The 22,624-nt window shown below is 45.7% G+C and overlaps 1 protein-coding gene across 1 annotated transcript in view; it reads left to right on the forward strand.

Annotated features, from left to right (window-relative positions):
- MARCHF6 (membrane associated ring-CH-type finger 6) overlaps positions 1–22,624 on the forward strand; it is a 1,612,715-nt gene that overhangs the window by 556,496 nt on the left and 1,033,595 nt on the right. Inside the window, exons 13-14 of the mRNA XM_086965293.1 lie at positions 19,236–19,304; positions 19,386–19,460. Of these exons, the coding sequence (XP_086821419.1) occupies positions 19,236–19,304; positions 19,386–19,460 (144 nt within the window). The remainder of the gene's footprint in view (positions 1–19,235; positions 19,305–19,385; positions 19,461–22,624) is intronic.

Genomic DNA, 22,624 nt, shown 5'->3' on the forward strand with positions numbered 1-22,624 from the left:
CACTCAGAAGTGTCGAGTTTTGCAACTTTAAAATATTCACTAAAAATCAGCCGATCAACAAATTCTGAATTACTAACCTGTTACCAGGAGAGATCCCAGTGCTGTATCTTTCAGCCCAGCACTAAACCTTAAAAGTAATTATAACCGTGATTACTGTTAACCCAAGTTTTCTCTATAGGAATACATTGCCTGTTTTTTACCAGAAATTCTTCAAAGTGTCGATTTTCCAAGTTACAAATGTTCCTTAAAAATCGCCTCTATAACAAAAACGATTTCTTTCAACTGTTTACAGGAAATGCACCAGGGCTGAATCCAGGATCCAGCCCGGAGTAAGAAAAACTATTGTAAAATAATTTTATTGCATTTACTTAAAAAAACTCCCATTGAGCTCAATGTTATTTTGTGTTTAAACTTGTGTTGCATATTGCAACAACTGTAACTATTGCATTTAAAAGTCAACTGCTATTTGAAAGTACTCAATTGCAACACCTCATTCTGAAAATATTTGATACCTATTGTGGTTCTAAAATAAAGTAACTATATATTTTTATATACAAAACAATTGGCCTAGAGTTCAGTTCTTGAGTGTGTGTTAGACCGTTTGCCTTCTGAGTGTGTACAACAAATGTTACACTGTCCTCTGATACTGCCTTGATGCTCGACCAAGCTACCACTTTAGAGAGTTAGGTTATATGTAACTTTAGCCTCTGCCATACCTCTGGGGACTGTGGACTCTGAGCACACTGTACCTTACTTTGGTCCAGTATATACAGAGCCACTTTCTTACAGCCATAACTTCAGAAAGGTAGGTCCATCAAAGCGTTTGGAAGGGCTATGACCTACCTTTGCTATTTGCAGCACCACACCTTCCATCTTCCCTGCCAACGACTGACGGAGGACTAGCTTTTCGTTGTGCAGCAGGAAGTACAAGCCCTTTTAGTCATAGGGGCTATTGAGAGGGTGGCCAAGCCAGATCTAGGATATGGTTGTTATTCCTGCTACTTTCTGGTGCCAAAGAAGCAGGAAGACCTTTGTGTGATTTTTAGACCTGCACCCTCTCAATATTCCTTCTGAAGGAAACCTTCAGAATGCTCACACTGGCCCAGGTCTGGTCTTCCCTTGACCCTGGAGACTAGACAGTGGTGTTGGACCTGCAGGATGCCTATTTCCATATACCCATCCTGCAGGCCCATCGGAGCTCCCTGTGGTTCAAAGTGGGACAGGAGAATTTCCAGTTTGCTGCACTTCTCTTTCGATTCACCGGTACCCATCTAGTTTTAAAGTGATGACAGTGTTAGTAGGACATCTTTGGAGGTCAGCATGGCCAGTCGTCTCCTACCCTGAGGACTGGCAGCTAAAGGCAGGCGCGCACCAGATTGTCGTCAACCACCTCCAGACTACGCCTCACCACTTGCTCTTTGTGGGTTTCACTCTCAAAGTGCTGAAGTAATACCTGGCTCAGACGCTCCCCATCATTTGAGCCATTCTAAACATAATAAAGTTTTATGCCTTTCCCTCAGAAAAGAGTCCAGTACATTCAGGTTATGATCCCAATCTTTCAGCCTTTTCCTGGATTTCAGTGAGGTCGACACTGAGGCTGCTGGAACTGATACCCTCCTGCATCCTGCTAGGCAAGCATGCCAAGTGTCATATACTGGCTCTTCAGTGGGATATGAAGTCTCAGTGGACCCAACATCAAGAGATATCTCTGACCACATTCAGATTTTTCAGGAGGCTGCAAAAGATTTGAAGTGGTGATTCCTGGACTGCATTTGGGTCAGCGGTAGACCCCTCTCCATTCCCCACCCAGAGCTTACAGTGGTGACTGATGGATTGCTTCTGGGATGTGGTGTCCATTTGGGAGAGGTGGAGATCAGATACCTCTGGTGTTCAGCAGAGTCCCTGGTCCTTATCAACCTTCTGGAACTGGGGGCCATCCTCGTGGCACACCTTTATGGAGAGGAGCGATATAGCATTACATTAATGAACCAAGTGCAGTGACAACAGGGCTAAATACTTGAGGAGCCCATTTCACCTGTATTACAGCTGGCGTTTACTCAGACAGGAGTAAGAGGCAATCCTTTTGCTTGCGAGCAATAGGGTTTATGGAAAACTTGCTACACTACTACACATGCATAGAACTTTTTTTATCATATAAGACTTCACTAGGGACTACTTCATGAGCAACTGTCGATCCAGTGGTCATATATATTAGTGTTTTTGTTGTAATAGTTTATTAAAAACAACGTTTTAATCTCGAGAAGCAAACTACGCTTCGTATTTATTGAATAGAAAAAAAGGTTCACATCAGTTAGTTATTGATAAAGTGAAGTATCTGTTGCTTCAGACAAAATGTATGACGTATATGATCTTACAAGATGAGTATTAAACATTTTGGATCTAGCAGTGCTACGGCATAGTGCTCCTGAATGTGCAAAATAGTTTAAAACATAAGCGCATGTAAAGCAGTGGCTTGTTTTTAAATGATAGAGGCTAAATGTACAGTTGGCGAACATGCAATTCCAAGTTTTGCCCATTCGCTATTGGAGCAAAGCAATCCTATATTTAAATTACCATTGACGTTTCAACCTGTTTGGTATTCGAAATAAAACCGGGTATGGACAGGGAGAGTATGACATACCATTCCCAGGGCATATTAGGAGGTCACCTAGGCATACAGTGTCAGCCAACAAGTGGTTGATTGTGATGCTAGATAGCTACTCTTCAGACGGAGAACCAATGTGGGCCCCTGTGGATTTTAAAAACAATTATCAATTGCAGAGGATGGAAAATTAGTACAGTGAAACATCTGTCCGCCGAATGACTCACTAACCGATGTGTTGGTATCTGGGTCAAAAGACCTCCACAATACTCTGTAAGAAAGCAAAACAGCAATTAGAATATATGATATTTTGGAAATCCTCTCAAATGCACCCTTGAAGTGATTAGGATATCATGTAGCTATGTAAAGTTATATATCTCCTAAGCGCGGTCATGAAAAACTGTGAATTTATAATTAAAGACTGTAATATGCAGCTTTCATTCTACAAAATATTATCAGGCCCATATTTCAATGAGAAGAAGCCGTAGAGAACAGCTTCCCAGTACCTCAGTGAAGGCAGGGGCTGTAAGCGGTTCTGAAAAGCAGATAGAGCTAAACCATCTACAACCAGAAAGAAAACGCAGCAAAGCTGTCTTGTTTCATTTTACGAAAACAAATGCTCTGTTCATAAGCCAACTATTTTTTGAAACCCGAGGTTCAGCAGAAATTGTATTTGTGAAACAATTGCAATCTGTGGCTTGACAGACCTTTTACAGACTTGTGGTCCCTAGGTGACTATTGCGACAGAGGAATCGCAGAAAGAGTTGGGAGCTCACACGATCAACACAAAAATTATTGTGACTCCCTTTTTTGGTGCATGGAATAATTTTCCTACAACACCTTGCAGTATACACCGCCAGGATTGATCAAAAACTGGAGGCGCTCAACTCACTCATCATAAAAGCCCAAGCCCAACTGGTCCAATCAGTATGCTGCTGCTCCCCCATAATTGACTCTCTATCATCCTTATCTCAATTTCCCTCTTCAGTATTAACGGAAATTAAGAAGCTACCAGAGCCGGGACATCATGACTCTTCGCCCCAGACTTCTAGTTTGGTCCAGGATCCTACTACTCCAGAAGTGCAACCCCGACCCTTCTCCCCGCACCTCGCAGAGCCAGCTGATGGCAACGTACCTCCCACAGAATCATCTACCCTTCACAATACACACCGGCTGTCGAAACAGGAAAAAAAAAAAAGACAGCGGAAGCGACAGAACAAACAAATAACGGAAACCAACAGCTCAAGAGTTAGTTATTCCCCAAAAACCAATTCAGAGTCACCACAGGAAGAGCAAGTCATGCCAGTTACGACAGGAACAAACCTGAGCCCGCAGCCAATGGCGCTTTAACTGGTTACCCAGAAAGATCTCTCACAACATGACAGTCAATCAGTCGGGCCATTTCAAGACCAGGGACTCTGCAGGACACCAGAGGCCTCTGATCTCCACCTCTCCCAAATGGCCACCTCCTTGCAGCTACTCACTCAAGTAAAACATGGCATTAATCTACCTCCAACAGTAGCGTCTGCACCCTACATAGGGCAACTAGGATCCGTAAATCCCCAGACGCCATTTGTGGACACCGGCGCCAGCATTCAATCTATAGCAGAGAACAACAACATGGGCCCACAGTGCACAGTCAAGGAGCAAGCCCACTTGAATACCTTAAATGTATCAAATTGTCAACAGTTGGGGGCCACAAGTAAGAGACCCACTGTTTTACTTCCAATCATCGAGAACTGTCTCTTCTACTGCCCGTCATAGCCACAACCAAGTTGGCCCCTTCAAGAAAACTTAAAACAAACAAAGCTGATAATGATTTATGAGGTCTTCATGCAAATCTGCTAATCCCAGAATACGTCTCAAGAGGTCCCCACGACATTCCTAATCGAGGGAATATTCTTAAACTCTTCAAATCATCCCCGGACTTAAGCACACTGCAATCGAAAGAAATAGTTGCGATTTAATTTATACCAACTAACGGATCCAATATGGGTGAAGCAGCCCAACTCACACTAGCATCCCCAGAAAATTGAGAAGTGGTTCAGTCAAAAACCGAACAGTTTAAAAACTAGGGCATAAAAATTAGAACGCCCTGTGTCCCCCGCTATCCATCTATATTAGAAAACAACCAGGCTCATTCCTTTAGCACAACTTCGGCCCCTTTTTCAGTTCTAAAGTCAGCAAGAAGCCATTCGCCAACAGTAACCCCAGTGCATACATTCAACCAGCAAATCCCATAGAGGGTGGATTGGTCATGGTTGCCGGGGGCTCTATCAAGAAACCGGAATGACTAAAACATCTCTAACCACGGCCTGACAATATGCTCCTGGAACATTAACAGGTTTGGGCTGAAAAATCGACCCGCTGCCACTCTCGGTATTTTAAAAGAACATGACCTCATTCTCCTACAGGAAACCTGGGCAGTAATAGCATCCCTATAGAAGGCTACCTGGAATTTACGTCATTCGCCTCAAGACAATCCAAGTTTGGCAGGCCGTGTAGGGGGCTCTCGATTTATGCATCCACTAAATCACCCCAACGCATCACACAGATAAAATGTTAAGAAAACTGGCTCTCTGGCATAGTGTTTACCTCCTGATGGGCAGATGCTTCTCCTTAATGTTTATATCTCCCCTTCTATCATCGAGAAAAAATCCAAAATGGACAGTTCAACCAACATAATCTGCAATTTATTAAGCGAGCACAGCAGTATACCCACTATAATATCAGGAGACTTCAACACCAATCTCCATTGCAACTATTTTGAAGACATAGGGATTGATCCCCCAATGGTTCCCTTACATTTTGCTCCCCAGTCGACTCCCACAGGAAATAGATAATCGAAACTGAGGGAGTATGCAGTCATTCAGCTTAGAAGTGTAGGATTTGCCGTACTGAACGGGCGTTTTCACACACATTCCCCTAGCCTGGACGCGTTCAGATGGTCGAACACACTCCTTGGATTTCACCTTAGGGAGCAGAGAGATACTTTCCCTGATCGTGAGTTATTCCATCGCTCCACAAGGCGAGAGCGACCACCGGCCACAAATTATAACAATATCCGCCAATATCCCATGCCATCAGGAACTCGCTCACACCCATTCAGATTGTCAAATAGAAAACCTAAAGCGAATAAAATGGTCGGATGCTATGGCTCTCCCACTGATGGAAAACTGTAGAGCTCTACTTCACTCACCACTGGAGTCAGATACATCAGTTTTTAGCAGCTGGGCTAGTTTCATATTTCAACTATTTGAAGACTCGCCACCAAAGCGGAGCATTAGGCAACAACCATTCCAATTTTGCATCTCACTAGCTGCAAAGCAATTAAAAGCACAAAGAAAGCGAGCACTATGCCTATCTAGGAAGAGCACAGGCAACACAATCAAATTCAATAACTACAAGCAAGCGAGAGAGAAATTACCCTAATAATTACTGAATGATAGCACTCCTAGATGTCGAGTCCAAATATCATGCCAGTATCCTATTAGAAGAACTGCAGGCTGGGCCGATACAACAAAGCGCCTCCCTTTTAACAAGACTGGTTTTGTGGCTAATTCTGGCACAACAACTAACCGTCTCACCTTAACTGTCCTGATGGAGTAAGCGGCAGCTCAACAAACCCAATTGCATTTCTGCTTTGTTGATTTTAAAGTGGCCTTCGACCGTGTTCCCTGGAGCCTACTGTGGCAAAAATTAGAGTCCTGGGGCATGCCTACGACACTTTTACACGCCATCGTCCAACTTCATTCGGAAACATGGATCAGAATTAAGCTGGGTGAAGGCTCCCACGTGACCAGGAAAATCTGAACCAAATCTGGAGTTAAACTAGGCTGTGTACGGCATCCACTCCTTTTTAACTTGTTTATATCAGATTTATCCCCATCTCTCTATAGTGTCAACTGCCATTCCCCTCAACTAGATGGAACCCGCATCAGCAATTTGATGTACGCCGACGAACTGGTGTTGCTAAGCCACACAAAAGTGGGCCTACAGAGGCTTCTTGATGAAGTGCTTCCCTACACTATATGAAATTCCTTAGAACTGAATCTGCTAAAAACTAAAACAATATCTTTCTGTAAGCAGAAGAGGCCACGCGGAGGGTGGTTCTTTAATAACTCAAAACTGGAATCAACATCTCGCTACAAATATTTGGGAATCTTTCTCAACCACAGATGGTCATTCGTCAAGCCAAAAGAAACATTAAGGACCAAAGCCTTGTCACTAGAGGCCACTGCCACGAAACTGTTAAAACCGCTACTTGGCCCAAGCCTAAGCCCCATGCTGAAAATAATGAAGGCGAAGATAATCAACTCTGTCGTACGGGCACAAGATCACGAAGGGCACAACAAGGTCTTTACTAAACAAACTAACAATCAACATTTTTAAAATTGCTTTTTGTCTGCCAAAATCAGCTTCGCCAACCCAAGTTGGACTTGAACTGGGCCTACTGGACCATCATGGTGTAGAGGCTGGCACGTTCATAAAGTTCTGTAACAGACTGCGCCATGCCAGGGAGGGCTCCCTGGAGGCCAGACTTTGGCTAGCAATACCGAAAAACCAGACTAGCCAGAATTATCGACAACACCTGGATTACAGCTTATAATTACTAGGAGTCAAAGAACCCTGGGGAATAAACCCTCTCAGCCGGTGCTGAAAGGTGCCATCAAGAAGAGCGTTCGATTGTGGTCTTTTCATTCAGACAGGGCAACACTGTCAAATAGGAAACACACCTGGGCAGTAATTTCCAACTTTAAACCAGGCGTTGAGTTGCCCTACTTATCAAGCACATTTGCACTTTACTGGAAACAAAAGTGTTTGGCTCTGAGGATGAGTGACTGGCTATTTTTAAAGAATCTGCCTGAATGGCGCCTCCCAGGCAATATCATCGAATGCAGGATGTGCGGCGATCTCTCTGAAGCAATGGAACACATAGTTTGTGCATGCCCCACTATGCTTACAGACAGACGGTTACTATTGCGGGATGAATAGATTAGGCTAGGAGATTGATCAGCCGCCAGGCCATAATAGCTGCCCTAAACCCAGATAACATCAATCTGAACATGGGGCTTACCAAACTTGTCAACAAGGAGTCAAAATTGTTGAAAGACATTAGTGCCGCCAAATCTCCCTTACCGCAGCATGGTAGCATTCAGTATGCCGGCTTAACAGAACCCTAGACTGCTACTATTACTCGATCCGACCCTGTCTCAATCATAAAATGTGATATGCTTCATAATTTTCCACCTCGTCCCACCCTGGTAAGGTGGTACTACCGGGGCAGACTTGACCTCGGGGTGGGGCATGTGAGAAAGTGCCATCTTTCTTGCATGGTATGCCCCCACTTTTTGCTGAATTGCTGATGTGCTTTGACTGAGTGTGCTCTGGGCTCATGCCAATCAGGTGCCCAGGGCCTGTGTTCCTTCCCTAAAACTGTGTTGAAGCTGAAACCCAATTAGCATCTCTGGCCAAATGTCAGCCCCTGGTAAATGGTACCCTAGGTACCCTGGGCATTATGACCAGAGAAGACCCCTAAGGGCTACAGCACTTATTGTTCCACCCTTTGGGGCCCTGCACCCTGAAACATACACACTGCCTTTGCAGGCTGAGTGTCTTGGTGCAGAACTAAACAAAGAGTCAATGTAGCACACATCCCTGGGTGCCAAGCCCACAAACCCACTGCCCTGGCATACATCAGTCACCCCTCTAGCTGGGTGCCCTATGTCAGAGGTGTGGGCACAGGTGCATGAGCCATGTGCCGCTACAGTGCCCCGGGCCATTCCTGGGCATTGTGAGTGCAGTGCTGCCATTAAGAGTATATGGTGCTGGGAGTCTGTCATTACGAACTCCACAACACCATAATGGCTGCACTGAAGACTGCCAAATTTGATACCAAACTTCTCAGCACATTAAACCCACAATGATGCTAGTGTGGGATTTAATGTAAAATGCACTACAGAGGACATCTTAGAGAGGCCCCCTGAAACCTAAACTACAATCCATGTCTTGTCTGAGAGGCTGCCTAGGCTGCCACACAGCAGACATGTTGCTGGACCCCTGGGTGGAGAGCCCCCGCTCTCCTGGGCCTGCAACAGTGCACATCCTGGTTAAGATGCTAGGTCTCCTCCCCCAGGATGGGCAGGGGGAAGCTTCAAAGGCATGCCACCTCTGTGAGCTTCTCCAGACCCCTTGCTTTACTCAGCAACTGGCCCCCACCGGTTCTGACCACCACTCTGGCGGGAAACCCTACATGAGGAAAGGGGGTGTGCCAGCCTGTGCCAACTCCACCCCTCAGGCGGGAGAGGCGAGGCGAAGCACAACTCCGGGCTCTGGCCAGCTTGAGGATGGGGAGCCCTGCCCAATCCGAGATAGGCTCCTGCCCCATCAGAGATAGGCTCCTGCCCCCTCCCGCAGGAGAGGAGCTGGATAGGGAGTGTACACACCCCAGGACAGGGACCTATTGGCCCCTGCCCTTCCCCTACCTGTAAAGCCCCTAACTTTAGTATTTAGGGGCACCCTGAACCTTCCTTCCTCCGATCCCGATTTCGAAACAAGAAAGAAGACCAAGAAGGAGAAGGCCAGTCAGGCAGCTGCTAACAAGAGGACGACACCAACTGACTTGGCCCCAGTCCTACAGGCCTGTAGATCCTTGAACCTGCTCCTGCTAAATCCTGGCGTCTCCTGCGGACAGCAACCTCAAGAACCCCAGAGGACCTGCCTCCATTGACCCTCTTAGAGACTGGGACTCGCATGAGCAGTGGCTCTGCTCAAACAGCAATATCCCTGGTGCCACCCATGAACCACGAATCCTGCACACTCTGCACCCCCTGAGCCCGGTCTGTGCCTGAATGAACAAAGACCATGAGGACGTCCCCCCAGCAATTCTGACCTGGAATCCAGTGCCCAAGGACCCTCCTCGACGGCCAAGTCGACACCTGCAGCCTCAGAACCAGGGACCCCTCCAACCACGACCAGCAGAGGGTAAGATTTCCTGACGTCAAAAGAAACCGCTGCACCAGGCGCCCTCTGGCCCCCTGTGCCCAACTCCTGGGTGCCTACCTATCCTCCAAGATCCCAACTTACCCCTCGAAGCGTTGGTTGCTCCTGAATATCCTCCGTCCCCGGGCCTGCAGCTTTTGTTCACTTTCCAAGATCTCCATTGAATAACATTGAGCGCCCGATGGCTCAAAAGCACCCTGCACCCAGCTGCCCGAGTGCCCCTGGCAGTGTAACCTTTGTCCTAACCTACACCTCCATTTGCCCTGAGCAAGTGACTAGGAACCCAGCTCCCACAGCCGTGTGGCCTGCTTGCCAACAGCCATCAACCGAAGGCCCCCTGCCTCTCATTGGATAACATTGTGCCTAACTATCTCTGCACCCGGCTGCCCCAGTGCCACGGAGGGTGTACCTACTGTACCTACCTGACCCTGGGAGATCCTGGAGTCTATGCCCAGAACCTTAACTCTGCCAGTAGAGTACCTACCTAAAAGCCGATAACTAACTTTTCTTCCATAGGCTAACATTGACTGCATTCACTTGGAAATTTTTCCAAGTGTGGAGTTTTGGAACTTTAAAATATTCATCTAAAATCAGCCGAACAACGAATTCTGATTTACTCACCTGTTATCAGGAGAGACCTCAGTGCTGCATCTTTCAGTCTAGTACTGACCCTGAAAAGTAATTTTAACCGTACTTACCAGTAACTTGAATTTCCTTCCATAGGATATCATTGCCTGCTTTTTGCTGAAAAAGTTTGTCGATTTTTGAAACTTACAAATATTCTTTAAAAATAATGCCAACGATAAAAACGTAATTACTTGCCTGTTTTAGATAGATGTCCCAGTGGTGAACCTAGGAGCCCAGCACTGGCTTACAAAAGTAACGGAATCATACTTTACTTGGAAATTGAATTTCCTTCCATAGGGTAACATTGGTAATTTCACCTGGAAAAGTTACGAAGTGTCAATTTATAAAATACAATAGTATTCCTTAATAATCAACACTGTAACCAAAACGCTTTTACTTAACTCTTTACAGTACATGTCCCAGGACTGAATCCAAGATCCAGTCCTGTGGTTAGTAAAGTAATCTACAAAGTAACATTGCATTTAACTTGAAATTCTCATTGAGCTCAATGTTGCATTGTGTTTCAAATTGTGTTGCCTATTGCAACAAACTGTATCCATTGTAATCAAAAAGTCTATTGCCTATTTGAAAAGTATTTAACTCAAGTAATTCGTTCTGAGAAAGTATATTTTGATACCTTGTTGGTTCTAAAATAACTATATATTTTGATAGAAAACAATTGGCCTAGAGTTCAGTTCTTGGGTGTGTGTGACCATTTGCTGACTAGGTGTGTACAACAAATGCTTTGCACTGACCTCTGATACTGCCTTACTGCTCGACCAAGCTACCACTTTAGAGAGTAAGGTTATATCTAACTTTAGCCTCTGCCATACCTCTAGGGACTGTAGACTCTGTGCACACTGTACCTTACTTTGGTCCAGTATATACAGAGGCACTTTCTTACAGTGCTTTCCTGAGGGAGTTCTTAGAAATTACTTATTTTTTGTGGATAAAACTTGGATCCAGTTCAAAGGGTAGAAAAAGCCTTCGGATAATCCACAAAGTATCCTTTATTTAGCTGGCATCCTAGGCTTATTTTAAAAAAAGTAAGGTGTTGTCAGAAGACTTATATGGTTGATGTGACCATTACGTACTACTGACTGAACTTGCCAACATGTTTCTGCCCATGTAGTTGAGCCGAGTGGTCTTGGGCATTCATCAAGGCCGAGTCTAAGTATACCCTCACCAGTAGGCTAATAGTGCAGGGCACCAAGGAAAGTATATAGAGAGGACCTACCTCTCTTACAGAAAAACATCAGGCATATTAACCTGTTCAGGGGGGAGATAAATAAACATATATGTAGCAACAGTGGTAGAAAGACACATGACACAGCCCTAAATGGGTACATTCCCATCAACGCAGTGTAGATTTTTCTGCACAATGACAGTTCCAAACATAAAAACTTTTTAAAAATAACGGACGTGACACAGTGACAGAAATGCAGTCATTCACACAAAACATGCATGCAAAGGTGAAAACAGTTGTGACTGTTGGGGCCCCATATGTCAACCGGCAACACATTATAATCGTTAACTAATGTCTAAAGGCTAATTGCTTCATGGTCTGTTCAGGGTGGACGTCTCCTCTAGTCAAACTCTGTAGGTGTGATCCCTTTATATGGTTACAGTAAAAGAGTGAGGGGGGATTAATAGCAGACAAGTGAATGCACACATAGGTTCGAGGCATGTGGGCTGCTGAATTCATATCTGTGCATAGATCGCTGCCTAGTGTTGGGTCCGGATGATTGCACATTGTTGTCCTGGAAAAGTCTTCGAAGTATCACAAGATAGGTGACTCCTCCCCTGGACTACAGTGCACATGGGCATCCCCTCCATCCTCATATTGTTTTTTTCCGCCATTGGGTTCGGATGTTACTACCTTAGCTCAAGTTAGGAAAACTTTCTACAAAGCCAAAAGGCTTTCGACAGCGTCGGTATCGTTTTGTTCGGTACCGATAACTTTGCTTCGAAAGGACATCGAGGAATCAGACGTTTTTTTTCCACACTCGACCCGATCTTCGATGGAAAGAAGCCCATTCAAGAGGTGTCCACTTTGCAATGCAAAATACCCGCACATTGATGTCCACCTGGTGTGCAACAAGTGCCTTTCCCCGGATCACAACGAAGCCAACTGTATGGCCTGTGCCCGGTTCAGGTCGAAGAAAACTCTTTGGATTCGACGCGCGGCTCGATTAGAGTCGCAGAGATCAGCGCCTAATCCAGAAAACATCTTCGGGACCGAAGACAAAGAGGTCATTGATCTGGAGGATCGGGAAGAACACTCAGATCCTGTTTCGGAGCATGACTCCGAGTATGACGCCGAAGATGAAGAGACATTGGAAGAAGAAGAAAACGTTGTCGATGAGGTAGGAGACGACGCAGAGGCCCTTGGGGCCGTAGAAGATAGCTCAGGCGAGGAGCTAGGCCCAACCGTCGATACGGGGGCCGACGATGAAGCACTCGATAAGGCTCAGGTCGAGGGATCGCCACAAGGCCTTACCCAAGATCTATCGAATCGTTCTACAGCCCAGCATAAAGGCCCGGCTACGAACATATATAAAGAGCCATCGGTATCAAAAATGCCATTGTCGATCCAAAGAAATCGAAACCGAAAGCATCACTACCAAAAACGAAACCAAAAGTGCAGCTGACTCTGGTCGGTTCCATGGTCTCAAACCCCTCGGAGCCGAAGAAACAGAAGAAGGCCATCGATACCAAGAAGTTCAAAAAGGTTATCGAGTCGAAGGTTGGGGCACCGAAGAACAAGGTCAAGGCTGTCGAACCGACGAAGTCGGCGCCAAAGAGTCGACACAGACAAGAGGCTCGAACAGAGAGAGGGGGTCGATCCTCGGACAAGGCCTGAGACCAAGACAAATACTGGCTCCAAGGACCCTGTCGAGTCGACACTGCCGACCCCATTCGTATCCAAACAGGTGTCGGAGTCACTCCAACGCATCAAAGAAAAGGCTAGGACGGTCGGAGCGAAGAAGGTCCCAACCCCGAAGTTGGTCGGAAAAATTCAGACCGCATCGACACCAATCAAATTCGGGTTGCCACCGATGGTGCGACCGAAGATATTCGAACCGAAAAAGGGTATCAGAGCCATTAAAGGAGTGTCGATGGGACCAGGGGCTACAGAGGAGCCTGAAGAACAGGAGTCGAGGCAGTTCATCGACTCGGACACTGGTAGACTATCCATGTATAATAGGAAAATAATACCAGAAACACCCATGGAGTCATATAAGATTCCATTAAAGAAGAAGAGGGATTCAACCACATCACCAGTTCCTGTGGAACCTCTGCAATCCTATGGACTAGAACCTCAGTCTTTTTCACCCACATACTCAGATGTGGATTCAGGGGATGACGATAATGAGGATGCCACTTATCATGTGGACACTGATCCCGACGATCAGAACCAACCATGGGCAGACCCAGCTGACCCAGGGGATCCTCAGAATGCCCCTGACACACATACATACAATGTAAAAACATCTCCTACTGAGGACACTACTGCCTTTAACGCCCTTATTGAAAGAGCGGCGGGTAACCATGATGTGCAACTACATGCTGACCCTGTTGAGGAAGATTTTCTGGTCTACACCTTTTCCACTTCGGAAAGAACCGTCAAGACTCTGCCCATGCTAAGAGGGGTCCTTAAGCATGCTGATGACATTTTTAAGGAGACCACCAGAGCAAGAGTATTAAACCCTAGAATTGAAAAGAAATAGAGAGGCACATGTGGACCCTACTTATATAAGAGGACAGTTGCCATTGGACTCATTAGTTGTTTCTAATGCACGTAAGAGAGCCAGACTACAGGTGATGCTCCTCCTCCTGACAAGGAGTCGAAAGTACTGGAAACTTCGGGAAAAAGGGTGGCAGCGCAGGCAGCTAACATCTGGCGCATTCCAACACTCAGGCACTCTTAGCCAGATATGACAGGGCCCATTATGATACCCTTGAGACACTGTTGCAACACCTACCAGATCAGTACAAGGAGGAAGCGGAGGATGCTAATCCAAGAAGGAAAGCTTATAACCAATGCTTCCATCAAATGCGCGCTAGACACAGCTGACACTGCAGCCAGAGCCATTAACACTAGCGTCATGTTAAGAAGACATGCCTGGTTAAGAATCTCGGGATTCAAACCAGAAATACAAACTACTATCCTCAATCAGTCAGTTAACCCGGACTACTTATTTGGACCTGAGGTTGACACCACCCTTGAAAAGATTAAAAAAGACACAGAGACTGCAAAGTCTATGGGGGCTCTGCAGTCACAGCAGTTTCGGGGTGGCTCTTTTCGTGGCTCCAATAATAGAGGACCTTCAAGAGGCCAAAACACACAGCAGACACAGTATAATAAAGGAGGTACACAAACCACCTACAATAAACACAACAGGGGTGGATATCGTGGAAACAACATCAAGGGCAGAGGAAGAGGAAACAACAATTCCAGATCCTCTGCCAATAACAAACAGTGACGCCCTGTCACTGCCCCCGACCATATCACACCTGTCGGGGGGAGACTGCAACAGTTCCTGCCGGTCTGAAAATACATCACCACAGACAGGTGGGTGAGAGACATTGTCCAGTACGGGTACTGTCTAGAGCTGACATCCGCTCCACCCAACATACCACCAAGACACCGTCCTATGTCCGCAGAACACTTACACTTATTGCAGCAGGAGGTCGTCAGCATGCTGCAAAAAGGAGCCATAGAGCTCGTGCCTGTAGAAGACCAAGACTCAGGGGTGTACTCTCTGTATTTCTTAATACCCAAAAAGGACGGGTCTCTCAGACCCATACTGGACCTAAGGCCTCTAAACGGATACATTCTGTCAGAGCATTTTCATATGCTCACCTTACAGCAGGTTCTACCGTTACTCAGTCAGGGAGAATTCCTCGCAACACTAGATCTGAAAGATGCGTATTTCCATATACCCATACACCCATCACACAGAAAGTATCTCAGGTTCACTATTCAAGATCAACATTATCAGTTCAAAGTCCTCCCTTTCGGAGTAACGACGGCACCCAGGGTGTTCACAAAGTGCCTGGCGACAGTAGCAGCACACCTAAGGAGACAGCACATACATGCCTACCCTTATCTGGACGACTGGCTTTTTCAAGCAAAGACGGCCCAGCAGTGTGCCAGCCACATGTCCCACACCATTCATCTTCTTCACAGTCTGGGATTCTCGCTGAATTATCCAAAGTCACATCTTCAGCCCGCCCACGTGTGACAGTACCTGGGCGTGAAAATAGACACTCTGGCAGCCAAAGCTCAGCCAAATTCAGTGAGGATAAACAGCATGCAATTGCTGATACAAAAGTTCAGACCCCAACACTCGCTTCCAGCAAGAGTGTTCATGCAGTTCATAGGCATGATGGCCTCCTGCATCTTCATAGTCCCGCATGCAAGACTACATATGCGCCCGCTTCAGGAGTGCTTGGCACGTCAGTGGAATCAGGCTCAAGGACAATGGAAAGACCTAGTGTTGGTGAGCGGTCGGGCATACAACTCTCTGCATTGGTGGAACCCACAAACCCTTTGCAAGGGCCGACCGTTCCAAGAGCCTGTACCACAGATAATACGGACGACGGACGCATCTCTCCAAGGATGGGGAGCTCATGTACTCCATTACACAGTGCAGGGACTATGGATGACACAGCAGAAGAAGATGCACATCAACCTTCTGGAATTGATGGCAATCTTCATGGCAATGAAAGCTTTCAAAGTACACCTGTGCAACAAGGTCGTGTTGATCCGGACGGACAACATGACTGCCATGTACTACATACAGAAGCAGGGAGGAACACACTCTCCACAGTTGTCTCATCTGGCTCAGAGCATGTGGAAGTGGGCCATTCAGAGGAACATCTACCTCATGGCGGAACACCTCCCGGGCAAGGACAACCAGATGGCGAATCTGCTCAGCAGACACAGCCACCAGATGCACGAGTGGGAGATACATCCATCAGTACTCCAACCGTACTTCCAGCAGTGGGGTCAACCAGAGATAGACCTATTCGCCACAAGGGAAAACGCAAAATGCCAAAGCTTCGCCGCCAGGTTCCCACATCCGCAGTCACAGGGCAATGCGATATGGATGAACTGGTCAGGCAGGTTTGCGTACACTTTTCCCCCAGCACCTCTAATACCGCTGGTGGCACGCAAGCTGAAGCAACACTCTATGACACTCATCCTGGTTGCTCCAACGTGGGCACGCCAGCCATGGTACACCACGCTAGTAGAACTTTCCGTGGTACCGCATCAAAGACTGCGGCTAACACCCAGACTTTTAACGCAGAGCCATGGCGAAATTCAGCACCCAGATCCGCAACAGCTCAGCCTGGCGATCTGGCTCCTGAAATCTTAGAATTTGGCTACCTCAACTTGCCGCCAGAATGCATGAATATCTTCAAGGAGGCAAGAAGACCCACAACCAGATCATGTTATGCGGCTAAATGGAAAAGGGTTGTCTTATATTGTAACAATAATGACATTAACCCACTGGATGCATTTATTCAAAACATTATCTGTCATTTGTTGCACTTATACAGATGTAATCTGGCGTACAGTTCCATTTGTATACATTTATCCTCAATAGCAGCTTATCTTCAGAACAGGCAGCACCTCTCACTATTCAGAGTGCCTGCCATTAAAGCTTTTCTGGAGGGACTCAAAAGAGTGATCCCTCCCAGACACCCACCTTCACCAGTCTGGAACCTGAATGTGGTCCTCACCAGACTGATGGGACCACCTTTTGAACCTCTACACTCTTGTGAGATTCAATTCCTGAGCTGGAAAGTTGCTTTCCTAGTAGCCATTACCTCCAGGCACTAATCATTCAAGAGCCATTCATACAGGTCCACGCAAATAGAGTTGTACTATGCACCAACCCTACATTCATGCCTAAGGTGATTTCGCAGTTCCACATGAACCAAACCATAGAACTGCCAGTTTTCTATCCTAATCTGGAAAATGTCGCAGAGATCTCTACACACATTAGATGTCAAGAGGGCTCTTATGTACTATATAGACAGAACAAAGGATTTCAGGAAGACATAACAATTGTTTATTGCCTTTTCTCCACAGCACAAAGGCAACCCCATTTCCAAAGCAGGAATAGCCAGATGGATCGTTAAGTGTATACAAATTTGCTATGCAAAGGCTAAACGCACACTAACCATTCCTCCAAGAGCACACTCCACACGTAAGTTAGGAGCATCCATGGCTTTCCTGGGGAATATTCCTTTAGAAGAGATATGTAGAGCAGCCACATGGTCCACTATACATACATTTACGAAACACTACTGCGTAGATGTACATTCAAGACAGCAGGCAGCTGTAGGTCAGGCTGTTCTCAAAACTCTTTTTCAGACTGATGCAGCTGGCACGGGCAGCCGCCGCTAACAAGAGGGACTGCTATGTAATCTATGCACAGATATGAATTCAGCAGCCCACATACCTCGAACCGAATATGCTACTTACCAGTATGCATCTGTTCTTGGCATGTAGGGCTGCTGACATTCATATCACCCACCCTCCTCCCCGGCACCTGTAGCAGCTGTAGCATTCAGAATTACTATGTAGCATGGACATCACTCACTGTATTACACTCCATCTCTGCCACAATGGCGAAAAACAATCTTAGGATGGAGGGGATGCCCATGCGCACTGTAGTCCAGGGGAGGAGTCACCTATCTCGTGATACTTCGAAGACTCTTCCAGGACAACAATGTGCAATCATCCGGACCCAACACTAGGCGGCGATCTATGCACAGATATGAATGTCAGCAGCCCTACATGCCAAGAACAGATGCATACTGGTAGGTAGCATATTCCTTATGGGTCATGTTAGTACATAACCCGAACAGTTAGTGTAGAATGCGGGAAAGCATGTGAGTATACTATTTCTCTGAATATCTTATATCTGAAGTGACTTAGTGCATCAATATACAACGTCCACATTGGTCCTACTGTACCCCAACAGCTGAGTAGTAGCAGACAAATGGATCCAGTGGCTACTGCTATTTGAAGGCAAACAGTAACTCCCCTTACTGTTAATGGACAGTTTTTAACAGCATCACCCGTGTCATTTCACAGGGAGGATTGTGATCCCAGAGAGTGGGATAGTTCATTTGGTTCCAGCTGGACACCCTCCCCGTAATCAGTGCATTTGGGCATGTCCGATTGGTAGGAAAGGGGAACCGCCCTCCTTTCTCCCGCCGCAGGCCCCGGGGTGTCCGCGCTCTGTAGACCCTCATTGAGAGATGTGAACAATCACCAATATAGGAGCCATGGACTTTGGAACGGCTGCAGTTCCCTTTGGCTGCTTTAGAATTCAAGGAGTTGCTTTGACACTGGCAGCATGTGTCCGTGAATCAGTTTTGCATGAAGTGGTCTTGGGTTGTACCGTGACAAAGGAGACAATGCATTATTATTTAGACAAACAATCTTCTGTTGTAAACACTAGATCAATAAATGATATCCGTAAGCTCTACGGAGAAGGCTACACCTCATGCCAGAACCAGTGCAAGGGTCACAGCGGGACCTGGCTGAAAAGCTTTGCCGAAATGTGGAGTGATTAAAGAACAAAGTAATATTGGGCTAATTCACTATGCCATGCAATCAATCATAGAGACATAACTCAGTTGAGGAAAACCATGATATAGCCTAGGATGGAACCTGATTGGTGTTGTCATGAGTCCTTTTAGTCCTGTCAGAGACTGACAAATAAGACTTAAGTTTGAGATGAAAAGCATAAATGTATTTCGGAGCCAACACTGTATAGCAGGGACGTGTACATGGCACGTAAAACGTGTGGAAACCATGGGTTATTTCCACGGTGCTTTTTCTTTTTTAATGGTCAAATCAGTTACAACTTTTAATTGGGGCTGAAATACGGTGCCAACAGAAGATACATTTGTAATCTTCGTCGGCAAAAACAATATGTTTTGACATGTGGCTTTGCTTTCCTTAATTCACTGATAGGGTTTGGCGGCACTTGTAAAATTTCAGCGTTCACGTCGTCTGTTGGGGGTCTGCTATATTGTTGTCAAGGTAATTTACTATCTTTGTTTATTTCAGTAAGTGTTTTGCACATTTTGTCTAAAAACTAACTTTAGATTTTTTTTTCTCAAGGTCTCTTTATTAGTTGTTGTGGAAATCGGTGTATTCCCTCTCATTTGTGGCTGGTGGTTGGACATATGTTCCTTGGTAAGCAACCAGATTCCTTCCTTAAGTTTTCTTATTTGGAATATATTCAAACTCCTGTTTATTGATCCACTGCACTTTTTTTTGTTCTGGTCGTAAGGTTCATTCATTTGCCATCTCAGAATCTTCGCCAATATTTATAAATGGTAGGATATTCTGGCGGGTATAGTCACATCCCAGGACACTTTAGTAATTTTTTTTTATTTACGGCCAACGAAGGAATGATTAAACATCAAAACATTTTTTTGTTTAATTTAAGGAGCTAATCAGATGCTGCACAGACGTAAAAGTGCTCATCATTTAATGACACTAGCTTTCTGTAACCAGTGATGCCTTGTGCCAGAAAAGTCCTTCAATTCAATTTTCCTTTCGCCCAGAAAGAGCCACCGAACACTTAAGACAGTTTATGATTTGGACAGCTTTGTAAACACTGCAGGACTATGGCGGCCAAATGTAGAATGAAGGAGAGGGTAGGCTTCTGCTCTTATAAATAGGTCTCCCATAACACAAACCAGGTATTGCTTCCGACATTGTGTCCTTGAATTCCCTGTGAATCCCCTATGGTAGCTATCAAAGAAATTGAGAGCAGCATACGATTCTGTTCGTACCCTTTTCTAATATCCTGACAAAACCTATTTATTGCTGGACAAACCTACAAGGGTTGTGGGAAGCATTTGCCCATGTAAATCTTTAATTTCAAATAGTATTTTAGCATGAAATGCATCCTCGCATCGAATTTTGGCACAAAGATGCATTTAAACCCGAGTATCACAAAGAGCAGTCACTCATGTGCATTTACAGTTAATTTGTACTGCAAATTGCACCATTTGTGGTACATTTGTACTGTAAATGGCATGTAATTAGGTGAGTTGGCATAATGGTTTAATTTTGTGAATTTTACGTAGCAAGTGTAATGCGAAATACACCAAATTATTTGAGATATGCTAAAGTAATTACATTTTTGCCAAGCCCTACTTGATATCCTGATCAGCAAAGGATTCACCTTGATTTTGGGTCCGAGTCCTACCCAATACTGGAAGCCAATGTCCAGCAGGCACTGATGATGATGAAGAAGGCAACAGATTAATTGCCCTTAATACTGAAGATGTATTCAATATCTTGACTTGCAAAATGCAGTGCGCTAGGCACAGCCATTGAAACAGAACGTGGCTCTCCTTTTGAGGCTGCCGATAAAGGAAAGTGCTTTATTTGCAGTGGTGATTCGTATGATTAATAATACACTAGAATTGCAGTTGTCTACTATTGAGACAAAAAATGTGTTAACTGAGATCCTTCAACCAAGGGCTGGCTTCATCTGGGCCATCCTTGCTGAATAATGAGGCCTTTACTATATCCCTTATTGATGCCCTTTTAGCTTCATTGTCTCAACCATCCTCATGCCCATCAGTCATTTGACCTGTATCTAGGTGGTATAGACCGGCTTCTGGTGACCTGGGCCTCCTGACCAAGTACCCTATGCCAGAGACCCTGATTATTGAAGCTTCATAAAGGAAGACCTGTATGTATTAATTCATCCACAATTCTCCAGATAGGAAATCCAAAAGACTTGATAGTTTTGAAAAGAGAATATTTTCTTTGGGTAGTGTAGAACCTGGGTACATCAATTGCTGCTTGTCTCCTGGCTATGTAATCCAGCACATTATGGGATGTGGCCAGCAAAATCTTGCCTGCCATCTTCGAGGAACTTGGGGACTTTTTGGCCCAAACGATATATGATGGTCAGGCAAGTACGTGCTCTTGGCTGGTCTGGGCACTATTGACTGCATCGGCAGAGCAGTAGGTGCCGGTGTCATGCTCAGAATGCATGCCTGGATGAGATCGACTGGGTTTTCTGGAGACAAACAGGTGTAACTAATGGAAATGCTGTTCAATAGTTGTGCCACAGCCCATTCTCTGAGGCTCTTGACAACTCATTGTGTTTGAAGCCATGATTGCTGCGCCAGGAGACCGTGCTTAAATCTGCAGGGACAGCAATCCACAAATTCATACTACTTTGGTGCAGTGGCTGCCAAGCCACTTTAGTCTGTACCCACTGGTTCGTGACTAGCCAGTAGCAGGCAGAATATGGCAGGTCCTACCTTACCTTAAGATTCATCACAATGGACAGGCGGGTCCTACAGATCGGTCATAGGGTATATATGCCCTGTCCTTTCTTCCCTCTCCACTGTACATTCCTCCCAAACCAGAGCAAATCTCTGTGGAGTACTTCCTATCCTGATGGAGGAAGACCACCTTCTGTTGTCCAAGGGTGCCATTTAGAGATGGTACAGGACTCGGAGGGTAGAAGGATGCTATTGACTCTACCTCCTCATTACGAGGGAGGACGGGAAGCTTCAGTACTAATTTAGGCATCCCACTGTTTCTACCTTTCCAAGGAAGGGCAGGTTCAAAATGCTCCCTCTGGTTGATGTTCTGTTCTCTGGATGCAGGGGACTGGGTGGTGTCCTGGTACTTAAAGGACAAGTATTTTCCTATTTCCATCCTGTAGTCAGACATGTGTTACTTGTGGCTTAAGGGAAGGCCAGACACATTTTCAATTCACCCTGCTTCCCTTTGGCATTACCTCAGCCTGTTATGTATTTGCAAAAGTGATGGTGGTGGTCTCTGCTCATCTCCGGAGGTCAGGTGTACACACATTCCTGTACCTTTGGCTGCTAATGGCGGGCTCGCTGCAGTCATTCGTGGGCCACCTTTAGATGACATCTGAACTCTAGATATTGGGGTACACCATCTACTAGCTGTGCGCCCTCCAGAGCACCACGCAGTGAATTCCACAGGGCAATTCTAGATACAATTATATTTTAGCCCTTCCATCTACCGCAGTAAGACCAGTACATTCAGAATATGTGTTGGGATCAATCATGAATTTCTTTGATACTGGCACCAAGGTTACTTGGTCTACTTGGCTTGAGTAGCCTCCTCTTTCTGAACATCCGATGGAACATGCGGGCCCTGCAATGGACCCTCACACCACAGTGGGCCAGGCATTAGGGTTGTCTTTCTAACTCCATTTGTGTCTCCGCACAGGATCTCCAATGGTGGCTGGCAGGCGACTCTACCCCATTCAATGTTCGTTCACACTGGTGACAGATTGCAACTTCTGAATTGGGGTGCCATATGGTAGAGGTGGACATCAGAGACTTCTG

Source organism: Lissotriton vulgaris, chromosome 4_1 (genome assembly GCF_964263255.1).
Source record: "Lissotriton vulgaris chromosome 4_1, aLisVul1.2, whole genome shotgun sequence".
NCBI lineage: Eukaryota > Metazoa > Chordata > Amphibia > Caudata > Salamandridae > Lissotriton > Lissotriton vulgaris.